Source organism: Microcaecilia unicolor, chromosome 9, assembly GCF_901765095.1.
Source record: "Microcaecilia unicolor chromosome 9, aMicUni1.1, whole genome shotgun sequence".
In the NCBI taxonomy this organism is placed as follows: Eukaryota; Metazoa; Chordata; class Amphibia; order Gymnophiona; family Siphonopidae; genus Microcaecilia; species Microcaecilia unicolor.
Genome location: NC_044039.1, coordinates 151136879 through 151158668, shown reverse-complemented (window position 1 = coordinate 151158668; position 21790 = coordinate 151136879). Strand labels below are relative to the sequence as shown.

General features: G+C 49.2%; 1 protein-coding gene across 1 annotated transcript in view; it reads right to left on the bottom strand.

Moving 5' to 3' along the window:
• The window catches only part of BMF (Bcl2 modifying factor), a 60402-nt gene that overhangs the window by 23986 nt on the left and 14626 nt on the right, over positions 1–21790 (bottom strand). The window contains exons 2-3 of the mRNA XM_030214598.1: positions 19671–20005; positions 17060–17220 (exon numbers count right to left, since the gene is read on the bottom strand). Coding sequence (XP_030070458.1) covers positions 17060–17220; positions 19671–20005 — 496 coding nt within the window. The remainder of the gene's footprint in view (positions 1–17059; positions 17221–19670; positions 20006–21790) is intronic.

The following is a 21790-nucleotide window of genomic DNA, read 5'->3' as shown; positions in this document are numbered from 1 at the left end:
GAAAAACATCAAGGAGGAAAAAAAAAAAGGCAGGGGAGAGGAAGGATCTTTTCTCATCCTTTCTGCTTGGCTAAGATCAAACATAAGATCTGAGTCATGAGCTAAGGATGACTCCTCCTGTGTTTTTTTGGCTGAGATTGAGAAACTGAGTAACACGGGACAGGAGGAGGGGGTGACGTTAACTCCCTGCCCCCCCTCCCCATTCTCCCCGACTCCACTGGGGCCATAGAATTACCACAACAAGCCATAGACTTTCATTTCTTGCAAGTTGTGCTTAAAAGGTCTCACTCCTGTCACGTACAACAGCTTGATAACAGTGGTATTTTACAATTTCTATACAAGTATGGCAATTCCCTGCCCCAATGAGCTTACATAAAAGCTTTCAAACTGTCCTAAATGGGGCATAAGGGGTAATGGAGTGTGGGCTGGCTCTGCATGGCCACCACAACTAGGGCCTTGGCCTAGCTAGCTCTGGTTGGAGGGCTGAGGGCAAGACTACATGCTACAAATGAGTGGTGTAGACTTGCTCCCAAATTAGGCAGTAAAGCAAATAAACAATCAGAATCATGACCATCGAATAAACCTGCAACCTTGTTTGTCAGAATGGTTTGTGTATTAATTCTGGGTGCTAGAAGGAGGTGGGGGAACATAAGGCTGCCTAGGTTAATACGTGCATCATGGAAGAATGCATATGTTTTTCACTACAATGAGAGGACATTTTTTCAGACAGCCAATTAATGCAACAAAATGCTTTTCCCTTGTGTAAGTTGCTTTGAAAATAGACTCAACATGATTCACCCAAGAAGCATCTCTGAAAGAAGCAGAATTTGTAAACGGGCAGATTGCTAGCCTCCCCTCCTCTCCCCTTAGTTACTACTGTCCAGGTGGTCTAGTGACCTCTTCGTTCTTCCACCTTTGGGGCAGGAAAGAGCCCCCTCTTTCCTGCCCGGAGCACTGCCCTGCATGCATTCTTCCTGTTGGTGATCTCGGCGCCGATTAAAAATGGCCGCCGAGAGTTGAAGTGACCTTGTGAGACTTCAACTCTCGGCGGTCATTTTGAAACGGCGCTGAGATCACCAACAGGAAGGATGCATGCAGTGCAGCACTCCGGGCAGGAAAGAGGGGGCTCTTTCCTGCCCCAAAGAGGTCACTAGGGCAGTAGTAAGGTAAGAGGAGGGGGATGACGGGGAGGGGGGTGATGGGGTGTATGACAGGGGGAGGGGAAAATGTGACAGGGGGCGGAGAGGGCGTGAAAGGGGGCGGGGTGGAGTGTGTGGTGGGGCGGGGCACTGTTCTAACCACTAGGCCACACCTTCTCCTAGGACAGGAGTGGGCAACCACAGTCCTTGAGAGCCACAACCCAGTTGGATTTTAAGATTTCCACAATGACTATGCATGAGATCTATTTGTATACAATGAATGCAGTACATGCAAATCAATCTCATGCACAGTCATTGTGGAAATCTTGAAAACCTGACTGGGATGTGGCCTTCCAAGAGCATAGCTGCCCACCTCCTATCCTAGGGCTGCATAAACTGTATTCCCCTGAGGTATGGTTAATACTTTTAACCCAGCTGATACAGGTACTGAATGAAGCCTCTTGCTTTGCCTTGGCAATACTGAACTGAACAATCAGCCTGGCTAGTTCATGCTTTTATAGTAAATAAATCCCTGATAAAAAAAAATAATACATATCAACTGGGGAAAATTGGAATAGTTGTTGATTTTTTTTTTTTTTGCTTTGTTCTTCTGAAATCAAACTTTAAAAATCACCTCAATCTACAAATCCAGGGAATAAGACAACATAAGCAGATCTGAGCTTGTATTCTGCACTGTGATAAGACCTGAACTCAATGAACCCTATAGTTTGAAACCAGGTGTTCTTCTATCTCCCAATAGGCCCTAACATGGACTACAGCCTGGTGGTGTCATATTTCACCTGGTGGAAAGGGGGATATCTTAAGTGGCCATCATGCCTGGTGGGGAGAGAGGGTTGAAGGTTCAGTAGGAGAAGCAAGCAAAGAGGCCAATGAATCTGGAGTTTTTGATTTGTGGTGGTGGGAGCACGAGGAAGGGGAATGGTTAGGGGTGGAGAGTAGCAGGGTTTACAGAGTTCTGCAAGTTTGAGATGACATTCCTTGCTTCTGGCACCTGCCTGCTGCTCGGTTGTCATGTTACAGTGGTGGAAACCTGACGCACTAGGTCATTGTTATAGGGTTAATGTAATAGAATTGGCGGAAGATGTGAAATATGGCCTTTTAGGGTAAGGACATGGAATGGGGGAGCTCCCACTGAGTCATGGCAGGATGGCTTGCTTATATGGCAGGTATCCACTCGATGGTGTATGAAACCAAAGGTGGCTGAAGGCAGCTAACCCCTTAATAATGGCAGAGTAGTCACCCACATACTAGATAATCTGCAAATGGATGAGTTCTTTGGGACAAGATGTTTGTTCTTGTGAAGACTCAAGTCGAGGTGACCAATACACAGCAGCTCACTTTTGCCCTCATGATCAAAAGCCCCGTGCTGTTCCAAACAGCGTCCTAAAAATAGCGCCGGGACAGTGCAGGGCTTTTCTGCATCGATGATCAAAGATAATGCATGCAAATCTAAGCAGCGCTATTATCTTTATCATGTTTAAGCACGGGAGAATTGCGCATGAGCATGTGCTCAGCACAATCCTCCCGCACTTGTTTGACAGGTCTGGGCTGTCAAAATCCCAAACCTGTCAAACAGCCTGCCGAGGCCCGAACAACGAGGGCTGGAGGACCGAATGTTGTCTCAAGCCCCCCCCCCAAACCCCCAGAAAACGTTGAGGCTGCCGCCGCCAGCCAAACCCTTTCCCACCCTCCTACCCAGCGACGGGGGGGCTGGAGGTCCCCCCACCGATTCAACCCCCTCCATGCCCAGGGAGGGCTGGAGATCCGGTGGGTCTCCAGCTCCCCCCCAAACCCCCATAAATCGTGGTGGCCGCCTCCAGCCAAACGCTGTCCCATCCTCCCACTCAGCGACGGGGGGGGGCTGGAGGTTCGGTGGGCCTCAAGCCCCCCAAACCCCCAGAAATCGTTGTGGCCGCCACCCTGTTATCCATCGACGGAGGGGGGTGGGGCTGGAAGTCCGGTGGACCTCCAGCCCACCCCAACTCCTCCCCCCCGGCGTTCTGAATCCCTGGTGGTCCGTGGTCACCCACCCTCCCTCCCGGCCCCCCTACCTTTTGTTGGAGGAGGGACGCAGCCTGCCTCCCTCCTCTTCCTGTCGACGCCGCTGCAAAATGGCGGCACCCAGCCCGCCCATTGCATCCTAGGATGCGTTGGGCGGGGCTACAGACCATATAAGGGAATCACTCCCTTACATGGTCTGTAGCCCCGCCCAGCGCATCCCAGGATGCAATGGGCGGGGCTGGGCACCGCCATTTTGCAGCGGCGTCGACAGGAAGAGGAGGGAGGCAGGCAGGCTGCGTCCCTCCTCCAACAAAAGGTAGGGGGGCCGGCCGGGAGGGAGTGTGGGTGACCACGGACCACCAGGGATTCAGAACGCCGGTGAGGGGGAGGAGTTGGGGTGGGCTGGTGGTCCACCGGACCTCCAGCCCCCACCCCCCCCCTCCATCAATGCATAACAGGGTGGCAGCCACAACGATTTCTGGGGGTTTGGGGGGCTGGAGACCCACCGAATCTCCAGCCCCCCCCCATCGCTGAGTGGGAGGGAGGGTGGGACAGCGGAGGTGGCCACCACGATTTATGGGGGTTCGGGGGGGGGGCTGGAGACCCACTGGATCTCCAGCCCTCCCTGGGCATGGAGGGGGTTGGATCGTTGGGGGGACGAGGTCCAGTCCCCTGTTTGCGTTTGCTTTGGGGGGGAACAGGGGCCTGCCAGCACGCAACTGCATGCTAGACAGGGCTCACCATTCCTCCCCAATGATCCGCAAAGTCTAACGCCAGCTCAGAGCTGGCGTTGATTTTGCCGCGGCCAGCAACCCAATCTTTGGCGTGCTGGCCGCTGATCATTGGGGATGAATGCGTTAAGCGCTGATTAGCATGCACTTGCAAGCTAATTGCACTCGAAGCCCTGTTTAGCATGTATTTGCATGCTACTTGCGCTAAGAGCTCTCGAGTGCGTTGTTTCAGGCGCTCGAGGGCTCTGATCATGGGTCAGCAGCAAACTCCGGCGCTAGTATGGCGTTAACAGCCTCTAGCGCCGGAGTTTGCTTTTGATCATGAGGGCATTTGAATACAAATGCTGCCCCCCCCCCCCCCCCCCCCCGGGGGATATTCAGCACTACAGCACTATTTAACTGGCCAGGACCTTATCCTGTCTATTAAAATGTTTTATTGTATATTGTGTTGACATTGTAATGTAAACAAATAACTGTGGTCTCAAAATACTCTGAACTACGGGATTCCAAAACATACTTCAGTTCAGAACAATGAGTACCCGTAATATCATTCCCACAATAAATTTATGTATAGAAGGACCATCAGAAGGTGGATAGAGTTCAACATTCAATTGTATCTTTTGACTCTAACTTTTAACCTATTATCTTCATCAGTCCAGAATTTTGTATATATATTTTTTTAATAATTATTTTCATTATTTTCTCCCACATTGTTTGGAATTGAACACTGTAATGTAGTATACGATGCCATACTTTGTATTGTTTGAATATTTTTATTGCTGTAATTGTCTATTGCTTATGATTGACATATTCTTGCTGTACACTGCCTTCAGTGAATTCCTCAAAAATTTATTTATTATATTTGTATCCCGCACTTTCCCACTAAAAGCAGGCTCAATGCGGCTTATATAGTAATAGGTAACACAGAATTTTGTTATGTAAAGTAGGAAATTAAGTATAACATTATAGAAGGATGGATGGGTAGTAAATGGATGGGTAGGTAGGTAGAGACAGGTGATAGAGAGAGGAGGGTAAGGTGGGAGATAGATTCTGGGTCAATGTTGTTTTCTCTTCAATACTAGCTGTTGAGCCCGTGAAAACGGGCTACTTTTGGAATGGGGGGGTTTCCGAGCCCCCCCCCCGAGCTCGGAGTCACCGCCGCCGCCGCCCCTCCACCCGGCCCGAACAGCACTGTAAAATTACATCAGCATGCAGCAGCAGGCACATCAGCAAAGCTGCCGTCAGGGCGGGCTTCCTTCTCTGCCTGTGTCCCGCCCTCATGTGACGTAACGTCGGAAAGGGCGGGACAAAGGCAGAGAAGGAAGCCCGACGGCAGCTGCGTGGTGATGTAAGTTCACAGTGCTTGGGCCAGATGGAGGGGCGGCGGCGACTCCGGGAGAGCGGTTCCGACGTCTGCAGCATGCCAGTAGAGACTTCCCTCTTGTCCCTCCCCCGTCATCACGTATTGATGTGGGGGCGGGGCAGAGGGAAGGTAAAATTATGTATAATCATACCTGATAATTTTCTTTCCATTAATCATAGCTGATCAATCCATAGACTGGTGGGTTGTGTCCATCTACCAGCAGGTGGAGATAGAGAGCAAACTTTTGCCTCCCTATATGTGGTCATGTGCTGCCGGAAACTCCTCAGTATGTCGATATCAAAGCTCCATCCGCAGGACTCAGCACTTAGAGAATTACACCCACGAAGGGACACTCTGCCCAGCTCACCACCGCCGAAACGGGGGAGGGGAATTAACCCAGCTCATCCCCACACAAGTGGGGGAGGGGAATCCGTCCAGCTCATCCCCGCGGAGCGGGGGAGGGACACCACACCCGCCGATGCGGGGGGATCTGGCTTATCCTGCAACCGCAACCGCGGGAGGAGCTGACTGACCCTAACACCGCCGAAGCGGGAGGGGTACAAAGCTGCCTTACAGCCGCACGAAGCGGGAGGGAGTGCCGGCAGAATTTATGTCTCAATCCAGCCCCGTAAAACGGAGGGGAGAGGAATGCAGCAGCTCACTGTAACACAAACTCGTCTCAACTCTTGAAGAATCCAAGTGAAAGAAGAACTTGAACACGAAGTCCTCCTGAAGTAACTGAAGGCTAAACTTGAACCTAAAATTCAACCAGAATATAACAGTACAGATATCTGGGAGGGGCTATGGATTGATCAGCTATGATTAATGGAAAGAAAATTATCAGGTATGATTATACATAATTTTACCTTCCATATCATCAAGCTGATCAATCCATAGACTGGTGGGATGTACCGAAGCAGTACTCACCCAGGGCGGGACATAGAAATCCCTGACCTCAACACTGAAGCTCCAAACCGGGCCTCCGCCCGTGCAGCCACAGTCAAACGGTAATGCTTGGAGAATGTATGAGCCGAAGCCCAAGTTGCCGCCTTGCATATCTCTTCCAAGGAGACGGATCCGGCCTCTGCCATCGAGGCCGCCTGAGCTCTCGTGGAGTGAGCCTTCAGCTGGATAGGCGGCACCTTCCCCGCGGCCACATAAGCCGCTGCAATGGCTTCCTTGACCCATCTTGCCACTGTAGGCTTAGCAGCCTGCAGACCCTTACGAGGACCTGCAAACAGGACAAACAGATGATCCGATTTCCGAAAATCATTGGTCACTTCCAAGTATCTGATGATGACTCGTCTCACATCCAGATATTTAAGAGCAGAGTACTCCTCTGGGTAGTCCTCCCTACGAAAGGAAGGGAGACAGAGCTGCTGATTCACATGGAAGCGAGAACCAATCTTAGGCAGGAAGGAAGGCACTGTGCGAATAGTCACTCCTGCCTCAGTGAACTGCAGAAAAGGCTCTCGACATGAGAGCGCCTGGAGCTCGGAAACTCTTCTGGCTGAAGTGATAGCCACCAAAAAGACTGCTTTCAACGTCAGGTCTTTCAGAGATGCCCTCGACAAGGGTTCCAAAGGCGGCTTCTGCAATGCTCTTAGCACCAGGTTGAGATTCCACGCAGGCACCACTGAGTGCAGAGGAGGGCGCAGGTGATTAACTCCCTTGAGAAAGCGCACCACATCTGGCTGCGAAGCCAGGGAAACACCCTTCAGGCGGCCCCTGAAGCAAGCCAGAGCCGCTACCTGGACTTTAAGGGAACTGAGCGACAGGCCTTTCTCCAGACCTTCTTGCAGGAACGCCAACACTGAAGAAATTGGAGCAGTGAAGGGAGAAAGTGAGCCTGCTTCACACCATGCTGCAAAGATACGCCAAACCCTGGCGTAAGCAGTAGAAGTAGAGCGCTTCCTCGCTCTCAGCATAGTGGCGATGACCTTGTCTGAGAAGCCCTTCTTCCACAGACGCTGCCGCTCAATAGCCAGGCCGTAAGACCAAAGGGAGAGGGATCCTCCATCACCACGGGACCCTGATGTAACAGGCCCTGCTCCACTGACAGCCGCAGAGGATCGTCGACTGAGAGCCTGAACAAGTCCGCATACCAGGGACGTCTGGGCCAATCCGGACCCACCAGGATTACCCTGCCGGGATGCTTTGCCACCCGGTCTAGCACCCTGCCCAACATGGGCCAGGGCGGGAACACATAGAGGAGCTCTTGTGTCGGCCACTGTTGGAGAAGAGCATCTACTCCCAGGGATCGAGGGTCCCGTCCTCTGCTGAAAAAGCGCGGCACTTGGCCATTGGCCGATGACGCCATCAGATCTAGGCTCGGCTGGCCCCAGCGCTTCGTGATGTCCAAGAACGCCTGAGCAGATAGTTGCCACTCTCCGGGCTCCAAGGTATGGCGACTGAGAAAGTCCGCCTTGACATTCATGACTCCGGCAATGTGGGCCGCTGAAAGCTGCTCCAGGTTCGCTTCCGCCCACTGGCAAAGACTCATAGCCTCCTTGGCTAGAGGGGCGCTCTTGGTACCTCCCTGGCGGTTGATATAGGCCACAGCCGTGGCATTGTCCGACAGGACCCGTACAGGCTTCAACACCAGTACCGGGATGAACTCCAATAACACCAACCGAATGGCTCTGAGTTCCAGGAGGTTGATAGACCACTTGCCTCTGCAGGAGACTAGAGCCCCTGCGCTGTCCTTCCCAAGCAGTGGGCTCCCCAGCCCATCAAAGAGGCGTCTGTCGTGACGACAATCCACTCCGGGGTCACCAGAGGCAATCCTGCAGACAACTTGTCTGTCTGCGTCCACCAGCTCAGCGCCTTGCGCACTGCTGGGTCCACGGGAAGGCGCACAGCATAATCCTCCGACATCGGAGTCCAGCGCAGCAGCAGAGATAGCTGTAGTGGTCTCATATGAGCCCTGGCCCAGGGCACTACTTCCATCGTGGCCGTCATAGAGCCCAACAGCTGCACGTAGTCCCAAGCCCGAATAGGAGAGGCTACTAGGAACTAGTCCACCTGAGCCTGAAGCTTGACAATCCGATTGTCTGGCAGGAACACTCTGCCCACTTGGGTGTCGAATCGAACTTCCAGATACACCAGGGACTGAGTCGGGCGCAGCTGGCTCTTCTTCCAGTTGATGATCCATCCCAGGGAGCTCAAAAGAGCAATTACCCGGTCCATAGCTTTGCCGCACTCTGCATAAGAGGGGGCTCGGATCAACCAGTCGTCCAGATAAGGATGGACTTGTACTCCTTCCTTTAGTAGGAAGGCCGCTATGACCCCCATTACTTTGGAAAAGGTCCGCGGAGCAGTAGCCAACCCGAAAGGGAGGGCTCTGAACTGGAAGTGTCGTCTCAGGACTGTAAAACGCAGAAAGCGTTGGAGAGGAGGCCAGATGGGAATATGCAGGTACGCTTCCTTGATGTCCAAGGAAGCCAAGAACTCTCCTGCCTTCACAGCCGCTATAACAGAGCGGAGAGTCTCCATGCGAAAGTGCCTCACTTTCCAGGCTCGATTGACCCCTTAGAGGTCGAGGATAGGCCGGACAGAACCTCCTTTCTTTGGAACCACAAAGTAAATGGAGTAACGTCCCTTGCCAATCTGATTTTTTGGCACCGGAACGACCGCCCCCAGGCGGATCAGGTTGTCCAAGGTCTGCTGCACTACCACAGCTTGACCGGAGACTTGCAGGGAGAGAGTACAAACCCGTCTCTTAAGGGTTGGCAGAACTCGAGCTTGTAGCCGTCTCTGATGACTTCCAGCACCCAAGCGTCTGAAGTTATAGTGGTCCACTCGCCCAGAAACGAGGACAGCCGTCCTCCAATCTGCACTGGGGCGTGGACCAAGGCCCCGTCATTGGGTACGAGACCCTGGGGGAGGACCGGAGGGAGCACCTCCGGGACTGCGGTCTCTGCGAAAGGAATGCTGCTTGGGGGAGAAATTCCTCTTGAAGGAAGAGGGGGCAGAGGAACCCGACTTGCCCGGGCGGTACCGATGGGCTTCCTGCAACCGTCCTCTGGAGGTATCGGGACGAGTACTAACCCGAGCCCTGACCTCTGGTAATTTCTTGCCCTTAGACGTGCCGAGATCGGTCACGATTTTGTCCAGCTCGACCCCAAAGAGCAGCTTGCCTTTAAAAGGCAATCTAGCCAGGCGGGATTTAGAGGCGTGGTCAGCAGACCAATGTTTCAGCCAGAGCCACCGCCGCGCAGAGACTGTCTGAGCCATGCCTTTAGCTGAGGCTCTCCAGACATCATACAGCAAGTCTGCCAAATAGGCTAAGCCCGATTCCAGGGCCGGCCAATCAGCCCTCAAGGAATGATCCGAGGGGGAAGCCCGCTGCACCATAGTCCGGCACGCCCTGGCCACATAGGAGCCGCAAACTGAGGCCTGCAAACTTAAAGCAGCTGCCTCAAAGGACGACCTTAAGGCCGCCTCCAATCTTCTGTCTTGGGCGTCCTTTAGGGCCGTGCCACCTTCCACCGGCAACGCCGTTTTCTTAGTCACCGCAGTGATTAAAGAATCCACGGTAGGCCACAGATAGGCCTCACGTTCACTCACAGCCAAAGGATAGAGGCGGGACATAGCCCTAGCCACTTTAAGGCTCGTTTCCGGGACATCCCATTGAGCCGCAATTAAGGTGTGCATGGCATCATGCACGTGGAAGGTTCTAGGCGGGCGCTTCGTCCCCAGCATAATGGCAGAGCCAACAGGGGCTGAGGGAGAGACGTCCTCCGGAGAGGAAATCTTCAAAGTGTCCATGGCCTGTAACAACAGGTTGGGCAAATCCTCTGGGCTAAAAAGCCGCGCTGCAGAGGGGTCATCCGCTCCATCCAAGCGGGGATCTATCTCCTCCAAGGAATCCGCAAAGGATCGTTGGGAGACCTCAGACACGCTGCCCTCATCTACATCGGAGGAGACAAAAGTCCTCCAAGGCCTGGAAATCAACCCGAGGGCGTTTACCTCTGGGAACCTCAACCTCTTTATCAGAAGAGGGAGCAGGGGCAGGGTTTTGCATGAGGAAAGCCTGATGCAGCAGCAAAACAAACTCGGGGGAGAAACCCCCCAGACTGTGCACTTCCGCAGCCTGGGCAACAGCCCTAGACGCACTCTCAACCGGCGCTCGCAATAGCGGGGGAGAGACATGCTGCGCATCCAAAATGGCGTCCGGCGCGAAACTCCATGAAGGAGCCGCGCGGGAAGAACGGCGCTTAACTTTAGCCGCTTTTGTGCCGTCGCCCAAATTAAGGGCGTTCATGGCATTAATGTCTCCAACCTCAAGGACGGCCCCGAAGAAGCCGTCCGAGCCGCGTGGCCGGCCAAGATGGCGGAGGCGAGGAGCGGGGATGGGCGTTTATGGCGGGAAAAAACCGCCACGCCGGAGGAACGACCGGGACATTCATCGGTCACTAAACTATCACCCATCAAGGGCGAATCAGGTTGTAAAACCCCCGCATCCCCTCTAGAAGCGCTCCAGCGATCCGGGGAGCGACCCTTTGCGCCCTCGCTCTCCGACGCCATTGCCACGAGGAGAAGAATCGGGGAACCCCCTGCCCGCTATAAAAAGGTAAAATTACCTGCTTGCCGCTCCGAGCTGCAACGAACTGGTGTCCCAGTGAGTAGCTGAAATGAACGTTTAAAGAAACGTCGAATTAAACGCCTTTAAAGACGTTTAAAAATTTTTTTTTTTTTTTTTTTTTTTTAAACGGAGCCAGCGGGAGGGGGGAGAAAAGGAGGGACCTGGCACCACCAGGTTTGCACTTGCTCAAAAGAGCCCTCAACCCCAGGCCTCAACAAAACCTAAGGATTAGGCTTGGAGGCCTAGCCAGAGCTGCTGCTGTGTGTGACCACCACCTGCTGAGATAGAGAACATACTGGGGAGTTTCCGGCAGCACATGACCACATATAGGGAGGCAAAAGTTTGCTCTCTATCTCCACCTGCTGGTAGATGGACACAACCCACCAGTCTATGGATTGATCAGCTTGATGATATGGAAGTCTCTACTGCGCATTTGCAAGTGAGTACGGTCACTCGCCGTTTATATGTTTGATATGTAAGGTAGATGGGTTCATGAGATTAATCTGGGTCTTTTGGGTAGGCTTGTTTGAATAGATGGGTTTTTAGTGCTTTTCTGAATGGAAGGTGTGGTCATGGATTGCTCGGATAGGTCTAGGGATAGCGTTCCATAGACGGCTGCCCAGGAAGGAGAAACTGGATCCATAATAAGTTTTGTACTTGAGACCTTTACAGCTGGGGTAGTGCAGGTTGAGGTACTTTTGTGAGGATACAGCCATGTTTCTTCCTGGAAGGTCGATCAGATTTATCATATAATTTGGAGATTCTCCGTGTATTATCTTGTGGATTAAAGTCTGGGCTTTGAAACTGATGCGTAAATAAATCCTAATAAATAAATAAATAGCCTTAAGCCGACTGTGCTAATATTCAGCATGAGATAGCCGGCTATCTTGGCTGAATATTACCACTTTGTGGCTAGTCTGGTCACCGGCTATGTTGCGCGACATAGCCAGTTAGTGCCGATATTCATCAGCTGACAAAGTTTAGTGACCAAAGATGGACCTGCTATTTATGCAGCCAGATAGACACCCACAGATTCATCTTTGGTTGCTACAGTATAACCTAGCCGGTCAGCTGATGAATATTGGCTTAACCAGCTAGGTTCACAGTGGCCAAAAAAAAAACAACCCAGCATTGAATGTTGAGCTAGCCAGGCTGCCTCCCGCAGTCTGAATATCAGCATCTGAATGGCTGGTGTATTTTCATTGTAAGGTGAAGATAAGGGGTAATGATGTTCATGACAGAAGTGTTACCTTTCAACCTAGTTTTAAAAAGGCTTTAACCTGCTACTAGAAAAAAGGAAGTAATTTACTGTTGTAGAAAAACTGCCTGAAAAGAGATGAGTCCTTTCTGGCAGCTCTGAAAGCAGAGCCCTGCAGTCAGGTGCAGTGCCCAGAGTTGTGGGTAGTAGCTCAGTGTGATGACTCACAGACTAAATATAGAGAGCCATATAAACAGGGAGCCAGCCACAAACCAAACACAGTGGCATTTCTCCAACTCATACTCACGCTATTCCCCCTCCCCCTCCTGTGCTCTGCCTTTGTTTTCCGATTCTCAGTTTGCTCCACTCTGTTTGCACCTCTACTGGCACAAGCCCTCCAAGCCGGATCTGGTTTTTTTTTTTTTTACCTATTTTCTTACAAAAGTCCCTTTCTGCTGCTGCCTCCATGCCAAGTACTGCACAGTCTATGGTGCTCTTGTCAAAAACAATTCACAGACACTTACTACCGACTTCTTATCAAACGTTGATCTTATTCACTTAGACCCGATGACAGCACCCCGCACAGAATGGAACACAATGGGCAGCTCATTTTCTGTAATTTCACAAAAACAACTGCCTTCTTGGACCCAAACCGCAGCCAACTTCTTTTTGGCAGAACGCATATATTAAGTTGAGTGAGCACTAAGCAGTGGAGAGACTGATGGTGTCAGCATTATTTACAGTGAGGTTCGTTATTGTCCCAGTATGAGTAAAACCAAACATATTGAAAGACACTAGCCCGGGAGTGTTTGTATCTCACTCAAAACTGACCCCTCGGGACTCCCTAACTTCAGGACTGATGCCCTTGCAACACACATTACCGAGCAGCTGTCAGCAAGTCCCTTTTCTTTTTGGTTCATTTTGTTGGGGCGGATGTGAAGGGGTTAACAGCACACGGGTCTGGCGCCGGCTTCGCCGCCGCCGCCCATCGCCTTTGTTTGCTAACAGAGCACGTGATTCCCCCGCTCGCGCCCCCTCCTCCTCCTCCCCGGGTTTAGGTCAGTGCCCTGGGGAGGAGCCGCTGCTTTTTCTCCTCTTTCATTCTTGGACACGTTCTCCTGACAAAGGCATTGAAATGGCCACACTCCCACCAGCTGGAAGGAGTCAAATTTCTGCACAACCGGGTCTTCCAGCGCTTCCTTTAAATACTCCCCCTAAACAGCCGGTTTAACCCTTTGCTGTTCGTGAAGGTTAGCAGCAGCAAGACGAGGCAGGGTACATTAGCTTCTCGGCTAGGGAACGACGAGACAGTTTATTTGTCAAAGTGATGCTGACTAATGGTTTCAGCTCTTGACCTTTATGCGGGTCCAGAATGAATAATCCATAAATCAAAATTCTGAAACCGTGGGATGCGGCTGAGTGAAAACACACTGGAAAGCCAGGTACAGGACAACTGCAAAGCACAGCACATGCCCAGAATCTCCTCTGAGCTGTAAGTTTCACTCACACCTCTAGCCAAGCAGGAAATCAACAGGCCAGCATAGGAGCAGTTTCAAATACAAAGGGGTCCTTTTACTAAAGTGCAGTAGAGGTCTGTTCCCCCCCCCCCCCCCCCCCCCCCAAACTGCGCCCGAGTAACTGCAAAGCCTCTGTAGTAACTGTTGGGAGAGTTACCAGTATCTGCCCATTCAGATGTCAATTGCTGCAAACGAAAAAACCTTTCCCATGTGTTAACAGAAGTGACAGCGTGCATGCGGTTGAACAGCAACTGTACAAACTAGGCGCTCACATCAAATGTTTAAAATAATGATGTGCATATAATGCCCCGGATTCTATAAAGGCCTCTTAAACTTAGGCACCACCCTGAGATGTACAAGCAACTAAATTGTGTAACAAGCCAATTAATTGTTCAAGCACCTTTCTGACCTCATTTGCAACTCTCTAACTAGTCTCATTTTCTTACTCCTGTCACTATCTCTACCTATATGTTCCATCTTTGCTCACACCCTATGTTGTCTATCAAAATGTTTTATTGTGTACTCTGCTGGCATTGTGATATAGCATACTATACTTTGTATTGTTGTTTGAATATTTTTTACTGCTGTAATTGTCTGTTGCTTATGTTTGACTTATTCTTGCTGTACTCTGCCTTGAGTGGATTCCTTCAAAAAGGCGGTAAATAAATCCTAATAAATAAATAAATAATTGAGCGCTTACAATTATTATGTTAACTGGCTCCAATTTGGATTTGCACATTCTTTGGTTGTACCACAGACAGACAGTATATGAAATACATTACCCTTACATGCATCTTGCTACGAACTATAAAACTACATACCCAAATCCCATAGCATGCAACCTAAAAGAGGGCATGGCCAGCTCAGGGGCGCATTCCAGAAACTTGTGCAGTGTTACAGAATACCACAGATATGTGCCCAAATTGGGTGCAGGAATCGGTGCTACACACTATAAAATGCGCTCAGCCTAGAGCACCCTTTATACAACACTGGGTGCAGATTTTTTTCTGGCACCCAACTTTGGGCACTGTTTACTGAATCTGGCCCAACATATGCCTAAGTGCTATTCTGCAAATACTCACTTAACTTACACAGAGTGTTATTTGTAAGGGGGCGTACGCAGGAGTGGAGAATGGGTGGGACATAGGCGGGGCTTCCACTTACACACATAACTTACAGCATACTATAAGTTCCACGTGTCCCTGCTGGATTTAGATGCCCACACATGCCAGTTGGCTGGCATGTTAGGCGCTTTGGTACCGGGTTACACTAGTATTCTACAATGGAACTTACGTGTCAAGGTTACTGAAATGGAGGCACCCAGGTATTGCACCCTTACTGCCTCCCACTCAGGTGCAATGGCAGTTTCACTGCTCCCCTCACACATAGCAGGTTATAAGTACATCTGCACTATGTGAAGCAGTGACAGCACATGGTAAGTTACTGTGTGTTAACTGCAAGGCGCTGTCCATATCCCTTCTCCACCCCACTCCACAAGACGCAGTTAGAGCACAGTGGCATAGTCAGAAACATTTTATGGGAGTACATCTCTCCCCGTGCCACCACCCCCACCTCCCCTCAACATCACCGCCACCAAAAACCCCATACCTTAAAATCCTCTCGGCTTTAGTCTTCACCCGGGTAGTGGCAGCGGCACTCATAAGGCTGCCTGTGGCCTGCTCCAGGACTTCCTCCCTGAACTGTCCCAGCCCTTCACAAAACAGGAAGTTGCATCAGAAGGGGTGGGACGATTCAGGAAGGAAGTCCTGGAGCAGGCCGCAGGCAGCTTATCAGTGCCACACTGTTGCTGCCCAGGTGAAGACTAAAGCTGAGAGGATTTTAAGATGGGGAGGACCGGGTCTGACAGAGGATGTATTCGCCACTGATGCACCTAGTTTAAATATGCCACTATTGGTGCATGAATTATTAGCATGCGCTGTCATGCCAGTGCAGTTAACTGTTAATGTGACTGTCCATTAGCAGCGTATGCTAATTAATGCCTTAACTGCCTACTGTACTTTAGTAAAAGGGCTATAAAAAGGGGCTTTTTTAATGACTAGAAACGAGCAGCTGCTGTACAAAGAAATATTTCCCTGTGAGTAGAGATGTTTTTGGTTGAATGAAAGGGAACATCAGGGATATTTAAAAATTGGAGCAGGGATTGGAAACCCAAGATGTGAAGACTGAAGACCCCAGTTCAAACTCCTCTATCCACTGTGACCCTCTTTTTAAAGTCGGATTGTAAATTACATGGGTAGGATCCTTGCAATCATGTGACTTATTTTGTATTGCTGGCAGTTTCTTACAACTACTGCATGGTACAGAGTATAGCATTGCCACAATATATATTGCAATGGCCACAATACATATTGTATTTGTGGTGTCCTGTTTGACAGGGTCACTGCTCTTCCCACATCCCCGCAGCTTTGCTGCTGCTGCTGCTGCTTCTTCCCACATCTCAAATATTAAGGACTTTGGCAGGCTGCAGTACAGATGTGCCCAGGAAACAAATTTTTGTTTGGTTTTCAGATTTTTGTTTCATATATTTGTGTTAATAAAAAATGTTTTATACGTGTTAGAACTTTGAATGTGGGCAAATCAACTTTATGCATGCCAATTCATGGATTAAACACTCATTAAACTGATTTTGCACGCACTACGGGCACTGTTTACTACGCCGCGCTGTAGGCGCACTATCGTTTTTAGTGCGTGATAATGCTAGAGACACCCATAGGAATATATGGGTGTCTCTAGTGTTAGCGCACGCTAAAATTTAGCGTGTGCTAAAAATGCTAGCACACCTTAGTAAACATACCCCTACATTTTTAAAGGCATGACAACAAACAGTGGGGCGTAGTTATCACCATAGGCTACCATTAAGACTTGTTATTTTATCACTAACTCATACAACTCTAACACAGATCCCATTTTATGCTATGAGATCTAGTTACTAATAACTGGCGTTAACAGTAAAAAAAAACCACATCTTAAAGGTGGCCCACATTGATAACTCCCCCACTTGGGCATTAACAAATACATATCCCTAGGATACAGAGAATTATTCTATGGCCTAGCATTTTGAGCAAATGAGGGAGCTTAAAAAACTTACATCACCTGCAAATCCTCCCCCCCCCCCCCAAAGTGCATTAGCATTCAGTCATGATTAATTTAAACAGATCTTTGGGCTTAAGTTAATGACTCTACTGTTTAGACTATTACTGCAAGAATCACAGTCAATATGAACATTGGCTGATGGATTACCTTAGGACCTGATATACAAAAGGGTTTTATTCCATTATAAGGAAAACGCTTAGTTCATCTAGCCTTTTGTTACTGCTCATTATGCAAGACAGTCATAGTGAATACTGTGGCTAGTTACATGCATTGCATTTTAGAGGATTTAATAAAAGAGTGGAAATCCATAAGTACATGACTCCCAACAGCCCCGCTGCTGTGATGCTGTTTATACAGACCATAAAATTGCTGTGCAGCGGATGCCTACCCTCTGTAAGTGGAGCCTGTGAAACTGGTCTCCGATGCACTGAAGTTTGTGTGCAATCTGGGCTTCAGCACTCAGTTCCTGTTGCCCCTGCTGTGACTCCTCTTGAAGACGTGAATTCAGCTCTGAACTGTCTGGGAAATGCAAACGGTACCCAGCATTCCCTGGAATACATTGGAACAGGAAGCTTCATTCAGTTCCTCTGTCCAGTCTGAAAACAGCATACAGGCATGGCTTCTATTCAGTAGCACAATGCACAACAATCACCTGGCCTGTCCTCAGATTTTCAACCCTCACACATTAAGATTAATCTCATCGCAATTTTGCTATCTTCCTAGTACTTCAACACAGGGCTGTAGCCAGACTTTGGCGGGAAGGGGGTCCAGAGCCTGAGGTGAGAGGGCACATTTTAGCCCCCCCTGGCACTGCTGACCCCCCTCCCAACTTTGCCCCCCCCTCCCCGTCGCCAACCCGCCATTGCCTGCCTTTGCTGGAGGGGGACCCCAACCCCCGCCAGCCGAGGTCCTCTTCTCGCAGAAGGCTTCCTTCTGTTTCTTATGTCCTGCACGTACAACATGCAGGAAGTCAGACTCACAGAACGAAGCCTTGCACGTTGTACGTGCAGGACGTCAGAAACAGAAGGAAGCCTTTTGCGAGAAGAAGAGGACCTCGACTGGCGGGGGTTGGGGTCCCCCGCCAGCAAAGGCAGGCGACGGCGGGTTGGCGGCGGGAGGGGGGGATCGAGAGGGTCGTCGGCAGGGGGGTCCAGGGCCAAATCTACGGGGGCCCAGGCCCCCCTTGCCCCATGTAGCTACGCCACTGTTTCAACATCAGACATAAAGCATAGCATATCAGTTACCCTGTCTGCTGCTATAGTACACATGAATTGGTACAATTTCTTGTTGCTGGATTTCTGATCAGACTTGTTTGCAAAGTGCCAGGATAAGACAGCTGAACAGGACACACAGTGTAAGGTGTCCCTTGCCTACAACTAAATCCAAGCAGAGGTCCAGTACCAGATGGTGACACTTGTACTAATCAAAGGTGAATGTTTTGGGGAAGCAAAAAAAAAAAAATCAAAGCACATTTGAAGTGACACCAATGACAACTATAGTGCTACACGTAACAGCAAACTGATTGCAAGAGTGTGTGGTCCCAAGACAACTAGGGGGTAATTTTACAAGGAGCTGCTCAGATTTAGGCAGCAAAAACATATGTAAATGTTGGTATCCATGCAGGCTCAAGAAGCTGTGGCGGCCTGCACCAGCTGTGGCTCTTTACCCCTTCCCATGCAGCGCCATCCCCTTGTCTGTCAGAATGAATCTTTAAACAGCAGACAGAGCATGTTCTTTTGCCCTCGCCACTGTTCTCTTCTCCTTGTACAATGGCCAGCACCACCACAGGTCTAAGTGCAACAGGAAAGTACCTGCTATCAGCTTTAAACCTGCGGTGGTGCTGGCAACCACGCAGAAAAGAAAGCATAGTGGTGAGAACAAAACCCACTCTTACTTATATGAAGGGCGAGCCAGCAAGGCAGGCTTTTGGTGCCCTGAGCAAGTGCCTCACCTGGCTCATGCCTTAAGACAGCCCTGGCCCTTAATCTAGTCTTTTGCATGTCTGTTTACCTTCTGGACTTTGGGCAAAGTGCACATTTACACTTACAGATTATAAAATAATATAATCTATGGGCATTCTTTAACAATCTAGACCAGAGAGGTTCTCAACCAACTCCTTGGGACACACCCAGCCAGTCAGGTTTTCAGGATACCCACAATGAATATGCATGAGATAAATTTGCACACACTGTCTCCATTGAATGCAAATGCATATTCATTGTTGTTATCCTGAAAACCTGACTGGCTGGGGATGGGTCCCGAGGACTGATTTGAGAACCCCTGATCTAGACACTAGCATTTATAGCAGCTGTATGGCAGTTGTAAGTCCTCACGCTAAAATATAGGCGCTTATTTGACCTTTTGTGTTAGTATTCTATAAAGGAAAGTTGGCGCCAACTTTTCTTTATAGAATAGGCTTCTAATAGGCACCTTTTTGATGCCTAAAAATAGGTGCTTTTTGTTTATAGAACTACCCTCCACATTTGCAGAATCACTCAAGACTACTAAAATAAAGTCTATCGCCTACCTCTGAATTCCAGTGGAAAACTTCAAGTCCAAACCCAAGGTGCTTCTCTGAAAAAGGCTACTCGGCCATCCCTAGAACACATATTTATACTGAAAAAGGCTACAGGGTCAATACTAACGTACAGCCTTAACCCGTTCTTTAACCCCAGTGTAAAGGGAAGGCCAGCAATGGATGCAGGCCTCGCCTTCCGGCCAAGAGCAGAAAGGACCCAAGCCAAATCAGTAATGGTAAGAGCAAAGCCCTTTCTTAGGTACTTTCTATAGGATCAGAAGTGGTACATAGGCTGGTTAGTAAGAAGGCCAAGAGGCTTGTGCTGAGAAATAGAATTCTGTCAGACATAGACCCCAGTGCCTTTATATACAGAAGACAAATCCAAGAACACAGAATAAAGTAGATAGTGTATATCTGGGATGTAAGAAAGAAAGACCAAGCCAAGGTTAGGTGGGACAACAGACTGGTTTAGTTTCCTTACCGTAGAAGAGTCTGTGAGGCTCTTCAGTTACTCCACAAGGTAACATGATGTCTTGGCAGGGTGAAGAGGGGCTCAGTGTCTGGGTTGCCTTATCTTCATGTTCTACATGCCGGATCCCTGGGCCACAGCAATGTGAGAGGGGAAACAACTGGAACCTGCCAAAGAAGCAGGTGCAGGGGTGGCTCTGTGAGAACACAGCTGTGGGGGTCACTCTTTCCGGTGTACCAGAGCAGACAAAGTCATCAGAGTGAAAAACCTCATCATCCAGCTCTAGGCTCGAATAATCCTCCACTGCATATCCTTGATCCATGTCTTCTGCCTTAAAAGAATGTCTCCTAAGCAAAAAAGCAAAGGTTCATGTAAGACTGGAAAAAAAAAAAACAATAAGCCCCTGCTGCAAACACAAAGCTTGAATGTGGTCATCTTGCACACTCACACTCCCTCCCCTCTCAAGGAGCAGCATGGATTATTAAAGTAATGGGATGAGAGTCAAAAGGATTAGGAGACATTTTGAAGTGTATTTTCAAAGCACTTAGACTTACAAAGTTCCATAGTAACCGGCTTTGAAAATGAGCCCCATTATAAAGTAATGAGCTCAAGCACTGCTAAGTACTCAAATAACCAATTAGAATGAACAGTGACTCTGATTAGACATGTGTGAATTCAACAGGCCACCTTGAGGTGAAACCCTCCTTCTGCATAAACTTCCTGTGAAAATGAAAGTTGTTTCATGAAACACCCTGAAAAGCCTATGTTGTACTGGACAGGCAGTTGTATGATATTTTGTAGCTCTGTAAAGCTCAACTCTTCAAATAGTAAAACCAAATGCGTGGGCAAATCTTTGATTTAGTGTAAGTTCACTGTAATTTGTGCTTGTACAAGCAGCAAGTTTAAATGCATTCTAGTTTCAGATCCTTTAATGAGATTGTCTGAAAAAGTGAATGATTGATGGGAACAAGTTACAGGAGCCCCTTTTAAAACTAGAAGTCAGGAATTCCAACATGTTCACAAAAACAAAGTAACAAACCCTGAATATGATAAAACTGAGGTGGGAAAACAGGGCAGCCAATGCCATCTTCAGAGGACCCCTGGCTCTCCAAAATGGAAAAGTGCTAGATATCTATGATTTAGTGATGTGAAGCAGCCTAACATCTTCCAGCGGCAGCAGGAAATAGTGGTAGATGAAGTCTCATGTTGCTGTCATGCGGTATATGCCCAGGACAGTCAGACAAGGGATGCCTGGAATATTCTGTCCCCAGAGCCTGGGAGAAGTGAGGAAACTACTTTCTGTAATTATTCCTTGTGAGGCCCAACACAAGAAATGTAAAAACACTGAACTGGGAGACATGAGGATGACTCACTGAAAGGGATTCAAATCACATTCAACCACACCCTGCAGCACTGTCTCCTCATACAGCTGTATCTCTAGATGTAAAAAAAAAGGCATAGTGCCCCTCGGGTGCACGCATAGTAACATAGTAAATGACGGCAGATAAAGACCTGTACGGTCCATCCAGTCTGATAAACATCAACAATGTTTGGCGCCGTGCACTCGATAAGGCTGCACAAAGTTAGGCAGTGGGGTGAGTGCTGGGCGGCTGGGGAGTTTTCCTGCTGCGCACCAGCACCCTACTGAGATAGGTGGAGAGAAAGCCAGAGGTAAATAACCCCTGGGGAGATGCAGAGTACCATCTTTGGCTGGTGCTCGGAGGGGGGGGGAAGGGTGCATCCCTTCCTCCCTCCCTAAATCGATCAGTTTCAACCTTCACCCCACCCCTCACCTATCCACACCCATCCTGTTAGAATATCAATGATATGCTTTGATGTCCCCATGCATACCTCCTACCCACCCCCATCCTCCCACCCTGTCAGACTGTCATAGTAATGCTTGAATGTTTTCACTTATATACACTGTCAGCTAGCACATTTGCTTATTTCCGATCTGACGAAGAAGGGCAACCTTCGAAAGCTAATCAAGAAATGTATTAAGTTATGTCCAATAAAAAAGGTATCATCTTATTTTCTTTTCCATGTTTTATTTTGTTTGATTTCTATTGATAACCTTCAACCATAATGTTGCAGCTTTGAGCGGGTGTACCCAAGCCTGATGTCAGATAAGT